At 41.9% G+C, this 13,285-nt stretch overlaps 1 protein-coding gene and 2 non-coding genes across 3 annotated transcripts; all 3 read left to right on the plus strand.

The window, feature by feature from the left end:
• The first annotated feature begins 10,456 nt into the window (after positions 1-10,456).
• On the plus strand, positions 10,457-12,706 carry RPL27A (ribosomal protein L27a). The gene is made up of 5 exons (XM_021001987.2): positions 10,457-10,542; positions 10,825-10,888; positions 10,979-11,054; positions 11,930-12,104; positions 12,538-12,706. Exons 1-5 carry the CDS (start codon positions 10,540-10,542, stop codon positions 12,664-12,666), a joined length of 447 nt encoding a protein of 148 aa, XP_020857646.1. The 5' UTR covers positions 10,457-10,539; the 3' UTR covers positions 12,667-12,706.
• On the plus strand, positions 11,357-11,487 carry LOC144455519 (small nucleolar RNA SNORA3/SNORA45 family). Its single transcript, XR_013484240.1, has one exon. It is a non-coding gene; the product is annotated as a small nucleolar RNA SNORA3/SNORA45 family (small nucleolar RNA).
• LOC144455518 (small nucleolar RNA SNORA3/SNORA45 family) lies at positions 12,263-12,394 on the plus strand. Its single transcript, XR_013484239.1, has one exon. It is a non-coding gene; the product is annotated as a small nucleolar RNA SNORA3/SNORA45 family (small nucleolar RNA).
• Positions 12,707-13,285: the final 579 nt, after the last annotated feature.

Here is a 13,285-nt window from a genome sequence, read left to right on the forward strand (position 1 = left end):
ATCCAGTCTTCACCCCATATTATGTACTGCTGAACAAAGCTGGAGAAAAGTACAAAATCGTGCTGATTGGTTTCACTACAATGTTATATCATCTCAACGGGGCCCTCACTGTGGCAAGGCAATCCTTTTACATCTCCCTAATCTATTCACTACCCCACTCATCACAAGAACTTTTCTAAACATTTTTATCCCTCCTTAAGCCTTCCATATCAACCCTCCCCTCCCTCCTGCCCCATCTCAGTTCAGAGCCTTGCCTCATATTTCACTGAAAATATTGAGGTCTTCTCAAAGAGCTCCCCTTTCTCCTCCGTTCTTTATCTCACATCACTCAGAAGTTTTCTGCCACTATCTCCTCCTTCACTCCTATTTCACATGAGGAGGTACCTTTTTTCCTTGCCAGGGCAAGCATACACAAGTGATCCCATGCCATCCTGTCTTCTCCGGCAGGTTGCTCCCTCTAATATCCCTACTTTCTCACTAATATTCAATCACGTCTTGTCTATTAACTCCTTTGCTACTGTCTACAAACTCACTCAGCTCTCTCCAATCCACAAAAAATCCTCACTTGATTCATCTGCAATTATCCTGGTTGTTGCTGATGTTCAGTCATGCCTAACTCTTTGTGACCCCATTTGTAGTTTTCTTGACAAAGATACTACAGTGGTTGCCATTTCCTTCTCTAGCTCATTTTACAGATGAGGAAACTGAGGCAAACAGGGTTAAATGCCTTGTCCAGGGTCACAAAGCTAGCAAGTATCTAAGGCAGGATTCGAACACAGAAAGATGAGTCTTCCTGATTCCAAGCCCAGTGCTCTATCCACTGTGCCACCTAGCTGCCCTAATTATCCTAGGGCAGACCCTCATTACCTAACACCTGGACTACTGCCTTCAACTTGGTCTCCCTGCCTCCAATGTCTCCTCACTCTAATCCATTATCCACTCAGTTGTCAAACTGATCTTTCTAAAATGCACATCTGACCATATTACTTCTCCATCTAATAAAATCTAGTGGTTCCCTATCACATCCAGCATCAGATATAAAATCCTCTGTTTGTCTTCCAAAGTCTTTTATGACCTGGCCCTTTCCTACCTTTCCAGTCTTTTTATACCTTATTTCCCTCCACATGCTGTACAATTCGGTGACACAAGCCACTTTTCTATTCCTCAAACAAAACATCCCTTCTCCCTATTTTGCAAGCCCTTTTTTATACCAAGAAGGATAATATTTGCATTGAAAATGACTAATCGGGAGTTGATACCCAAGATAAATAAGTTGATAGTAAATGAACACCTAGATGGCTCCAAAGAATTCAAGGAACCTGACCTACATAAACTACATCCTTGAGTACTGAAAGAACTGGCAGATATTATTACGGAGCCATTTTTGGTGACATTTAATAAATCATGAAAAACAGGACAGATGCCACAAGATTGGAGAAGGGCAAATGTCCTAACTTTCAAATAAAAAAGGGAAGAAAACAGAGTCCACAAGCAATAGGCCAGTGAGCTTGACTTCAGTTCCTGGGGGAAAAAAATCTAGAAGGGATTATTAAAGAGCTGGAGGATGAACATTTAAAAGGGCCAGCATGGCTTTATCAAGATACATGATGCCAGACTAAATTCATTTCCTTTTTTGACAGGACTACAAACTAAGAGATGAAGAGAATGTTGTGCCAATAGTTTCCCAAGATTTAAGCAAAGCTTCTGATTTCATGCTTTTTTATGAAGAAGGTAGAGAGATGTGGACTGCATGATCACACAGTAGATTGACTTAGCACTAGATGGTTGGTTCAGTGAAAAGTAGGAGTTCTCCAGGAATCTGGGTTTGGTCCTGCTCTGTTTGACATTTTTATATTTAGTGACTTGCATAAAAGCAGAAACGGCATGCTAATCAGATTTGCAGAGTACACAAAGGTAGGACACATAACTAACACACTGAATAACAGAGTTAGGATTTAAAAGTATCCTGACAGGCAGAGAGCATTAGGCTGAATCTAGTACCATAGAATTCAATAAGGGTAAATGTAAAGTCTTAGATGTAGAAATAAAAATAAATTTAACAAGTACAAGATAAGGAAAGCATTATTAGACAACAGTTCTAAAAAACATCTGGGGGTTCTAGTAGACTTCTATAAGGCTTATAGTGAATCAGCAGTGTGATATGATAGCCAAAAAAAGCTAATGTTATCTTCAGCTGCATTAGTCTCAATAAACATTTAATAAGCACTTAGTATGGGGTCAGTGAGTCAACTAGTATTCATTAAGTACTTACAATGTGAAAGACTGTGCTAAGGAAACGGAGACACAAAGGCCAAAAAAAAAATTCCTACCTGCAAGGAGTTCCCAGTCTAATGGGGGAGATATCATGAACACAACTATGTACAAAGAAGCTATATACAGGATAAATTGGAGACAGAATGAAGGCACTATCATTAAGGACTGGGACAGGCTTATTACTTAGCACTCCTAATACAATTTTCACAGGATTTTTACAGGACAGGCTTTTATATTCATCATCTGTTACCTGGCCTTGCTTCCATCTTCTGACATGTCACTTTTCTGCACAAAAATCTTCAGTGGCTCCCTATTATTTACCAAGAAAAGCTAAAAAATACTTTGTCCGGCACTGAAGGGCATCCACAATCTGGTGCCACCCTATCTTTTTGAGATAGTTCCATATTATCCCCTGTAATGTACCTGTGTTCTAGTCATGCTACTCTACTTGCTATGTACCCCACATTCAACATTCCATCCTATCTGTGTGCCTTTGCATAGCCTGTCCTCCTTGAACTGAATGTTCCCCCCCTCACCTTTGCCATTTGGAACTCTCAGGGCCCTTCAAGGCTTAGTCAAGTTCTCTTTCCTCCAGAAGTCCTTTCCTGATCCTCCAAATGTCAGCATCGTCACCATAAAAAATCACCTTGTTATCTACTTTGTCTATATGTTGCTTTTACTTTGTAATCCCAGTAGAATTAAGCTACTTGAGGGCAAACTCTATTTTGCTACCAAAATATCATTTGGTTTGATAAAGGCATACCCACTTTAAGAAAGTATAAACTATAAAGATCCTAACCTAGGAAAAACATGTATTAGGGACAGTTATTTCCTTTTCGGGAGGGGGAGGTTTCCTACAGCGTTCTTTTAAATAGTGAGATTCCTTAATACATTTAAATTTTTATTCCATTTCCATCCCATTTGATTCACACATGTAACTTACATAATTCCCTTTCCTTATTTTTCTTCTCTTAAATGAGCCACTGCTTTAAGAAGAGGTCTAACTAGAATATACTTTATCCTCGCTAGGACATACAAGCAGTAGAACTGAAGGCAACATAGTTAATTGCTGCCCCTTTTCCTCTACTTCCCTCTACATGTGTCTTTTACCCTTTTCTATTTTTATCTTTGCCTCTGTCATTACTAGAATGAAAAAGCAAGGCTTTCTAACTTACTCTTCTCAGTGTACCCTGTGGAAATTCAACCCAGATTATAGTTCACAAACTGGTGTTGCAATAATTGCCTGGTCAATTGGACTAATATAAGCCCCAAACTGGAAACTTGAAAAGAAAATAAAACCTAAATATAAATATTTTTTAATCATTTGCAAATAATCTCCCTCTGTCTCCTACACTTGCAAAAACATTAATTTCAGCACAAATTATTGTGTTACTCTAAGTGAATCACACAACAGATTTGAAAATTTAATAAACAGGACTGAAAATTGCAAAGGTTAATAAAGGCTGTCAAGGATAGCACAGGCCTGTGACCCAAATGTTCACCTAGTTATTCCTCACTTAATGCTTTATTATTCTTCTGCAATCTTAATTCAGTTAAATAAACATGCTTCAAGTGCTTTCTCAGCGCCAGACATTGTGTTAGGCATAGTAGGCCTAGGATATAAAGATGAAGCCAACATTTTTCATCCTCATTTTATTATCTCCACCCAAAAAAAACTGGGAACATTTTGTGGTTGAAAATGGATAACTTCATGCCATTCTTTTTTTTTTTCTAGATTCATTTTGGGCCCCAAAGCACAACTCCCCTCCGCCCAGTTTATTATATTGCCATAAATCTCCTCCTAAAGTCACAGATATTCCCCATTCTAAAATGAAAATACTTTAGCACTTATTTTAATGAACCCATGATCTCATCAATATGAGTATTCCTTCCAACAATACAGATCAAAACCCCTCTATCCCTGCTTATCCTGTGAGGTTCTCGTCCATGTCTTCTGGTAAATCTGTGCAGGGGCGTGTCTCAACGTGTTGGTCCTCTTTACATCTGTGTGCATCCCAGTTAAATAGATAGACTGTCCTCTGCTAAACCCTTGCTCCCAATACATGACCAGCCTATCTGTTTTTCATGTTTCTATATATCTGTTTCTGATGACATCTTTAATGCCACTTCTCCTGTGCAACTTTTTATTTGAAATATGGTACAGTCTGATTATGCCCACCATGAGCCAAGCCATTGCCCCTCACTTTTAATTCTTTGGATACTCAGCTCTAAAGCAGCATCACCAGAACAATAGTGTGAAAATACCAGGAAGAATCTTCAAGCTCTTCCTTTTAATGTGATTAATCTCTTTACAATTGTGTCCAAGTTGAGGAGGGAAAGATTCCTATTTCTGATAGAATTTCCCCATTTATTTCTTACATTTTGCTACTATAGATCCTTTCTGCCAGAAGACCCTCTAATCTCATTTCCCTGAAAGACTTCCAAGAACAAATGTATTATATTATCCTGTCTTTCTGCACCTTCTTAATCCACTCAAAAAACCCAAAAAATCCTAAATTAAAAGCTTCACAAAGCAAGAAGGAAAAACTGTCAGGAGTCTCAGCCCATGAGTCAGATGATTTTTTTCACATGTTCTGAAGAAAACTCCATATTATATATGTAGGTAGTCTTTGAGAGCTTCTCCAAATGCTGTTTCATCAAGAATTACTCAATCAGGGACTAGATTTCTGAGTCTATCCCAAATTGTCACTGCTTAGAAAATATTACGCATTCCAGCTCTGAATAAGAAGCCCACTGCTGCCCCCTTGAAAAATAAAGGTGACATAACCTTTCTAAATCATAGAAAACTACAGAGCAAGAAAAACGAACAGCAAACAACCTTTATACTTGAAAGAATTTGAGGTAGTTCATATTTGAAGGCAGCCTACAGAAGCCAACTTAATCAGTTCGATTTGACAAGCATTTATTAAGTGCCTACTATATACATGGCATTTGTGGTGGGGATTCAAAGAAAATGCCACATTTACCACAATTCTCTTCAAAATTCCAAAAAGCAAGAATGAGAAATTTCAGAGTGGGAAATATAATCTTCCCTTGCATAATTTCTCTTCTAAAGCCTTGTTGAAAGATTGGAAAAAGCAGAATTACATGTAATGAGCTATTCTCCCAACTCATACTAGCAGTGGCCTCAGAACTATGCTCCTGTGTGCTCTCAAGGCTGTAGGAGTAACCCTGAGGGATAAAGTTTTTTTTTTCCTGATGCTATCAACTTGAGCCTCCATCTGATATATTCCCCCAGTATCACTTACCAGTCAGTATATTCCCCATATCATTTAACCGGTTAATAATATCTAGGAGCCATTACAAAGAAATAGTTACTAAAAAGATACAGCAAGAACCAAATTACAAAAAAGTCCCTCCTAAAGGGGATTCCCTCCAGTCCCTGGAGAGAGTGGGCTGAAGCTTAAAATGATGGCTATAAACATTCTTACTAGCACAGAGTTCACTTCTGAGTATAGAGTAGCCAATGGATCAGTCATTACCTTAATTACACGGCATGGCTTCTGGGCCAATCCACTTCAGGCTGGGGTGAGCAGGTCACTCTTCAGAGACAGCTTCTCATGGGTCTCAACTATCAGCAAAGTTCCTAAACCTCTGGTGGTTCTTTCAACCTTTTGAAAACCATAAGATCATAAGCTAGTTAACTTTTTTCTCTTAAATAAATTCTCCTAAGAGCAGGAAAGAATGGAAATCAACAGAGACAGACAAAGAATAATACCATGCCTTCATGGTGACCATGCCAGAGAGGGACAAGTCCTCTCCCCAACTAAGCAGCCCAGCATAGTTTATCCTTACTCAAAAGCCTCCAGGAAGAGACAATGGGTGAGTTCTTTTATTGAAAATTCTAGCTCAGCGACCAATGAAAAGGCTTTTTTCACCACAAAGAAAGCAGAAAGAAAATAATCACAGAATCACAGACCTGTCCCTTACATGTCATCATACATTTCCAAAAGCAGGTTCACCAAATCACCCATAAGCGTTGTCCTATATGCATGCCCTGAAGCCCTGACCCCCATTAGTCAGTGCCCTATTACTTATGGACATCTTACCTCCAATCTAAACAAAATGCTAGTCCTGCTGCCAGTTACCACCCAGCTTTCTTTCAGTTAACAGATATTCACTAAACATCTGTTTATTATGGGCAGAAGATTGTGGGGTATACAAAGAAGTATAAGACAGTTCCAGTTCTAATCATTCTAGAATCCTACAGTTTAATTGAGAAGAAACATAAACATAAACATACATGGATATGCTAAAGTCACAGATATTCTGCATTTTAAAATGAAAATACTTTAGTATTTATTTTAATGAATCTATGATCTCATCAATATAAGTATTCCTTCCAACAATACAGATCAAAACCCCTCCATGGCTTTACTTATCCTGTGAGATTTTGTCCATGTCTTCTAGTAAATCTGTGCAGGGAGGATGGCTTGGTCACCATGAAAACATGGTGCTATTCTTTATCTTGTCTCAGTTGACTTCCATTCTTTCCTGCTCTTAAGTGAATGAATTTAGGAGACGAATCCTATGGTTTAACAAGAAAAGCTAAACCAAAGCAAAGACAAGAGATGTCACAAGGCATATAATAAAAGATAAGAGAATAACCACTATAACACTATGGGTTAGAGTGGTCAGGAAAGATCTCCTGAAGAGGTAGAACGTGAGTTGGGTCTTAAAGAATGGAGATTTTGGATAAGTGGAAAGGACGCAGGAAAATATTCTAGGCTGGAAGATGAATTTAAGCAAAAAAATATAGAAATGAGTTGACATGTGATCTAACATTCTAATGCTTTGCTTTCCTCATAAGAATAACACGGAGCAATGGAAAAGAAAGTGCTCTCAAACAGACGAAATGTAAAAATGAAAGGAATCATTAGTAACATGGAGCAGTAGATAGACAGTTGATAGATAGTGGATTGACAGGAGAGCAGGAGTGTGTGTGTGTGTGTGTGTGTGTGTGTGTGTGTGTGTGAGAGAGAGAGAGAGAGAGAGAGAGAGAGAGAGAGAGAGAGAGAGAGAGAGAGAGAGAGAGAGAGAGAGAGAGGGAGAGAGAGAGAGAAGGAAGAACACTGGCTGCACGACCCTAGGCAACTCCCTTAATTTCTCAGTACCCCCCAGGCAACTCTTTAAATTGAGAGCAGCTGTAGATTCACAATAATGGGGGAATTTCCTTGCTGGGAGTTCCCTATATATATGAAAATAACAAATCTGGTCCAAAAGAAAAAAACCACTATGGGCAAATCTGCCCCTCAGTTTCCTCATCTGTAAAATGGGGATAATAAATATATGTATACTCCACCTCCAAGGGTTATAAGGAAAGCACTTTTGTAAACTTTAAAGCCCTAAAAAAATGTGAATTGTTTTAATGTGTGCTGAGAACATTGGCCTTTGAAGTCAAGCTATGGTGCTGGATGTCAATTTGTCCCCATTTAGCAAATGAACAGAATGAATTCTCATGGAACATTAGTGAAACTATTTGCAATAAATGTATGAAGAATATGTAAACTCAATCTGTTTTAATGATACATTAGTCTGAAAAGCATTGATGTTTGACCCTTAAATTTGTTCATAATAAGTATCTCTTTGGAAGTTCCAAATGGATCCCCATATTTCTACAGAAAGTGACCTTTTGGTCATGAGGCAGCACACACAGTGCAATGAAAAGAGCCTTCACTAGATGTGGTCTTAAGTCAAGACTTAGTTCTGACACTAGCTGGGATCCTGGGCAAATTCAACTTTTTTACCTTGTCCACAAAATAGGGATACTATCTACAGTACCTGCCTTACAGACTTAAAAAGGGAAAATAATACATATAATCCTGAATGTTTTTTTTAATATGCCAGTTATTATTATATATAAGATGAGGGTAATGTTTGTGCTACCTAAGTCACAACGTTGAAGGAAGGGCTTTGGTAAACCTTAACTAGGCACGTAGCATGAGTTTGTCTCCAGTAACAAAATGACAGCTCCTGGAGAGCAGATATTTAATTTTCTTCGTCTTTGTACCCCAGTGCCTAGCGTAGTTCCTAGGATACAACAGGATCCAGAGACTGGTCTTTTCATTGGCATAAGAAATGCCCAATTAAGGAAAAACTCTTTCTAGCATTGCAGGGTGACACCTTCCTCAAAGTTTTATAATCTTAGAAAGTTGCCTGCAGCAAAGACAGAGTGGGTGATTTGCCCAGGGTCATACAGCCAGCATGTGCCAAAAGTGAGACTTGGACCCAAACTGTCCTGTCTATCCAAGGTAAGCCTTCTATCCACTCCAACAGTAGACAGCTAATAAACATTTGTTGATTGACTGAATTCAAGCCCTGGGTCTGGTGCTGACAAGCTGGGTAACTGCACAAATCACTCAAACAATTTGTGCTTCAGTTTCCTCTTATAAAATGTGAATAATACGTTACCTGCTGTCACAGGGATATCATGAGAAAAGTGATTTGTAAACCTGAACATGCTATATAAAAGTCAGTATTTATCACAGTGAGGCACAACTATGAAGTAACGAGACTAATAATGTAAGTGTTGGTGTTGTTCAAAGCAGTCATCCTCATACACACTCCAGTGACGATGCCATTGTTCACATTTCTGGACTCCTCTTTGAAAAGGCTTCAGGAGCAAGTCCAGACCAGCCCTCGCCTGCCCCCAAATCATTCCCATTTCTGTATTACATTTTATGTTGGACCAAAAGTCATTTTATTTCACTGGTTCACTTAGCTTATTCCCTATATATGTCCTTGAATGACTCTTTTTTTTTCTCTTTCTAAAAACCAAGCACATTCTTATAAGGAGGATTTGGAACCACTGATGGAATTCCCCCATATGGACACAGAAATGGTATCAACTCTGACAAGGCAGAATGATGCAAAAAGCATTGCATTTGGAGTTACAGGATGGAGGTTCAAATTGAATTCTGCTTTTTACTACTTGTTGGCATAGTGGATACAGTACTGGGTCTGGAGTCAAGACACTAATTAGCTGTGTGAGCCTGCACAAGTCATTTAATCCTGTTTGCCTCAGTTCTCCCATCTGTAAAATGAGGGTAATAATCGCACCTCGCTCCCAGGGTTGTTGGGAGGATAAAACAAGATACTAATGGTAAAGTGCTTCGTGCAGTGCCTGACACATAGTAACATAAAAGGCAGCTGTTATTTTTATTACTACCTATAAGGCCACAAGCCACTTAATTTCTCCTGAACTCTGCTAATTCACCTGGAAAATGGGAAAACTGGACTGGATGACCTCGAAAGACACTTCAAAATCTAAATCTATGGTTCCATGATCCTCCTAACAACACTACTCTGAAGGGGACAATATTAAGTGTTGGCTTAAAAAATGATAATAAAATAATCATTTCGCCCCTGATCTCTCCTCCATTTATGCAGGATAATAGTAGTAGCTAACAAAGCACTTAACTTACTTTACCTGTAAGTCTCATAGGAGCCTTACATGCCTGTGATAATATTAATTCCCATTAAAGACTTAAGGGAATTAAGGCCGTGGAAGCTTAAGCGGGTGTGTCAGTGTTTGCTCAGCCATATCAGGGTGGGCTTCAGGAAGCAGGCTCTCATTTTCAGGTAAGCATCACAGAACCACTGGGGCTTCCTTTAGGCCAGTGCCCTCATTTTGCAGTAGAGGAAACTGAGGCCCGAGGGCGAAGGAGTTTGCCCCGAGTCACAAGGGAGCGGAGCTCAGACTCCACCTCCTGCTCCACGACTGGGCAGGGTCGCCTTGGGAGGCCGCTCCTCCAGCTGGAGACTTGAGGGTAGTCTGGGAGGCCCAGGGAGCGAGGGGCAGGCCGGCCAGTTCAGCCTGCTTTTATTGGGCGCCTAGGGCGGGGCAGCAAAACCGAGCCAAGCGCAGACCTTCCAGAGGCGGCCATGGCAGAGACGTCAGGGAAGCGCCTCAGAGGACCTCCCGGGGCGGGGTCACCAAGGCAGGCCCACAGGAGCCTCGGCTCTCCCAGCCCTAAAGTGGAGGCTTCGGCTCGTCTCCTCTCTCAGCTCCGCCCCCGCTCCGCCTTGGGCAGCCGAGGAGACTGAAGGAAGACAATCGCAGCCCCGAGGTTAAGTCACTTAGACCAGCCCCCTCCTCAGGGCGCATGCGCAGGAGCCCCTCCCTCGCTTCCGTCCGCTCTCCCCGGGGAGCGGAAGTGACGTGTGTGCGGACTTCCGCTCTCTTTGCTCTTCTCGCGACACTTGAGGTGTCCCTTCCTTTTCTCTTTTGCGGCGGCCTGCGACATGGTAGGTGACTGTGGCGGCGTCTCCGGTCCCGAGGCGGCCTGGCCGAGCCAGGCAGTGGCGCCTCGTGGGCGGGATGGCAGGGAGCCCTACCTCTGGTTCCTTCTTCTCTCTTCCTCTTCCTTTCCCTCTCTTCACGGGGTGCTTGGGGCAGGGGCCGGGAGTGGCCACGCGGCTCGGTCCTGAGCCCAGGCCGCAGCCCGGGGCGTCCGGTGCTGGAAGGCGAAGGGGCCCATGCTCGGACCGCCTTCCGCGCCCCGACGTCCCGACTCTTTCCCCCCGCAGCCTTCCCGACTAAGGAAGACGCGGAAGCTCCGCGGGCACGTCAGCCACGGCCACGGGCGCATTGGTGAGTGATGGCCGGAGGGGAGGGCCACGCGGCGGGAGGGGGTCCCGGGCCCGGGCTTGCGGTCGGTAACTCAGGCCTCACTCTCTCCAGGCAAGCACCGGAAGCACCCTGGAGGCCGCGGCAATGCAGGAGGGCTGCACCATCACCGGATCAACTTCGACAAATAGTAAGTTTGCTTTCGCTGCCCCCGACTGGGTCGTGGTGCGGAAACCAGGTTTTCCACCCTCCTGCCGGCTGACGGGTGATCATACTGATTCCCGGCTTCACTGCGTTAATTTTTCATCTTTCGGCACATTTATACAGCACCTACTGTGTGTTGGGGGAGAGGGGAGGGAAATAGCCAGAAACAGTAAACCGAGTTTAATTAACGTTTAGTATTTCTCGGTAAGTGCCTTAGAGTCTCGGGCCAGACTTGTGGACCTTGTGATATCTACAGCAAAAAGTTGCCATGATAAAGTAGATTTTGAAACTGAGACTTAAAGTTACATCTAGGCATTGCCTGTTGTCCTGGTGTGCTAAAGTACTCGAAAAGTAATCGCTAACTCTGTGCACTGGCTGGTCATCTCATGATCCTTTCAGTCACCGGGTTAGGAATATTTATAAACAAACTTTTAAAACTCACCTATTCGGAGGTCTTGGTTAAGATGAAAAGTGCTTAGTGATTTGCTCAGGGTCACACAGCTAGTAAGTGTCTGAAGCTGGATTTGAAAAGTTATAACTTTCTGACTCCAGGCCCAGACCCTCTGGGGTGAATGATAACTTTTCATTGAGGAAATGGCATTTGCCATTGTAGACTTAAGATTTAAAATAACTGTGACTTCGATTGTCTGGGTCCTAATTTTCCTGTTTTTAAAGTGGAGTGGGACTCTGGTCTTTTTAAGGATCTTACTGGCCCAGACATTTTGTTTACTTGTAAAATCTGTCATGTTTCGAATTGCTTCAAATAAAGAGAGGCCATCCTTCCTGGTCAGACTTTGGTTATTGGGAATGGGCAGCTGACCCCAGGCCTGACACTAAATGATGCTGGTTTCTTTTCATCAGTCATCCAGGTTACTTTGGGAAAGTGGGTATGAGGCATTACCACTTGAAGAAGAACCAAAGCTACTGCCCAACTGTCAACCTTGACAAACTGTGGACACTGGTCAGTGAGCAGACCAGGATTAATGCTGCCAAAAACAAGGAGGGACTTGCCCCTATCATTGACGTTGTGCGGTCGGTAAGTGAGCTGAACTTTCACTTTGCCCACCTGTATCCATCCTCAGGTGTCAGGTTTTTAAGCTGGAAAGGGAATCCTGAAGCAGTAAATAAGAGAAATATTTCCTTTAGCCTCCCAATATAACCTGGGGACCATATACCCACCAGCCATGTCTTTGACCCGAGACTAGAGTCACATCCTGACAGTAACTGTTGTCTTGGTGTGCTAGAGTCCTCGGAGAAAATCTTCTGACCTTTATTCACTGGCCTTGGCATCTGGTGCCACAGTCAGTCACCGGGTCAGTTACATTGTTTTTGGTTTACTTGAAAGATTAGTGGGACTGTAACAAAAATATGGATCCATTTTTGGGTACCAGTAAATCTTATTTTAATTGTAAATGAACTAGATAAGATAATGGTTCTTATTTAAGCTTTTCCCCCTCAACTTTTTCTAGGGGTACTACAAAGTCCTAGGGAAAGGGAAACTCCCCAAGCAGCCAGTCATCGTGAAGGCAAAGTTCTTCAGCAGAAGAGCAGAGGAAAAAATCAAGGGTGTTGGTGGAGCCTGTGTCCTTGTGGCATAAAAATCCAATGTTATCAAATAAAACAGATGTCTTTATTAAACATGCTGGGGTTTGCTACATTAAGGTGCTTAGATTTAAATGTAAGTGGGTTGGGAGATCTAAATTACTCCTGTTGGTTATCCATTGTTCACTGTCGCTTAGAAAGATGACTTCAAGTTTCCAAGCATGGGTACTCACTTAAGGGAGGAGAGTTCTAGTTAACCTCATGTATATACTATATGAATTGTGGAATGGTTTTTGAGTAAACCACAACAGATGAGACCTTAGAATTTAATCACTAAACACTCCCCCCCCCCCAGTTATGGGAAGACAATAAAGTAGTTAACTTTTGTCCCTCAGTTTGTATCTGCAATAGGCTATTTACTGAACCTTACATTGGGTTTAATCAGCAGCCACTTGAGTGCTTTATGTGCCTAGATACCAGGGCTAAAAAGACCACGTTTCCCTTTCCACAAAAATATCAGAGCTTGTTCTGTGTCTTCACATACATGTGATATCCACATTGAATGGTCAGTGTTAACTCAAACCGGAAGTGGGTAGTGGAATAAATGATCTCTTGGGGTCCTCTTCCTGTCTGCACAAATGTATTATTAAGCCCCTACTATGTGACGAGCATTGG

This window comes from Phascolarctos cinereus, unplaced genomic scaffold (genome assembly GCF_003287225.1).
Source record: "Phascolarctos cinereus isolate Bilbo 61053 unplaced genomic scaffold, phaCin_HiC Scaffold_9;HRSCAF=440, whole genome shotgun sequence".
Classification (NCBI taxonomy): Eukaryota; Metazoa; Chordata; class Mammalia; order Diprotodontia; family Phascolarctidae; genus Phascolarctos; species Phascolarctos cinereus.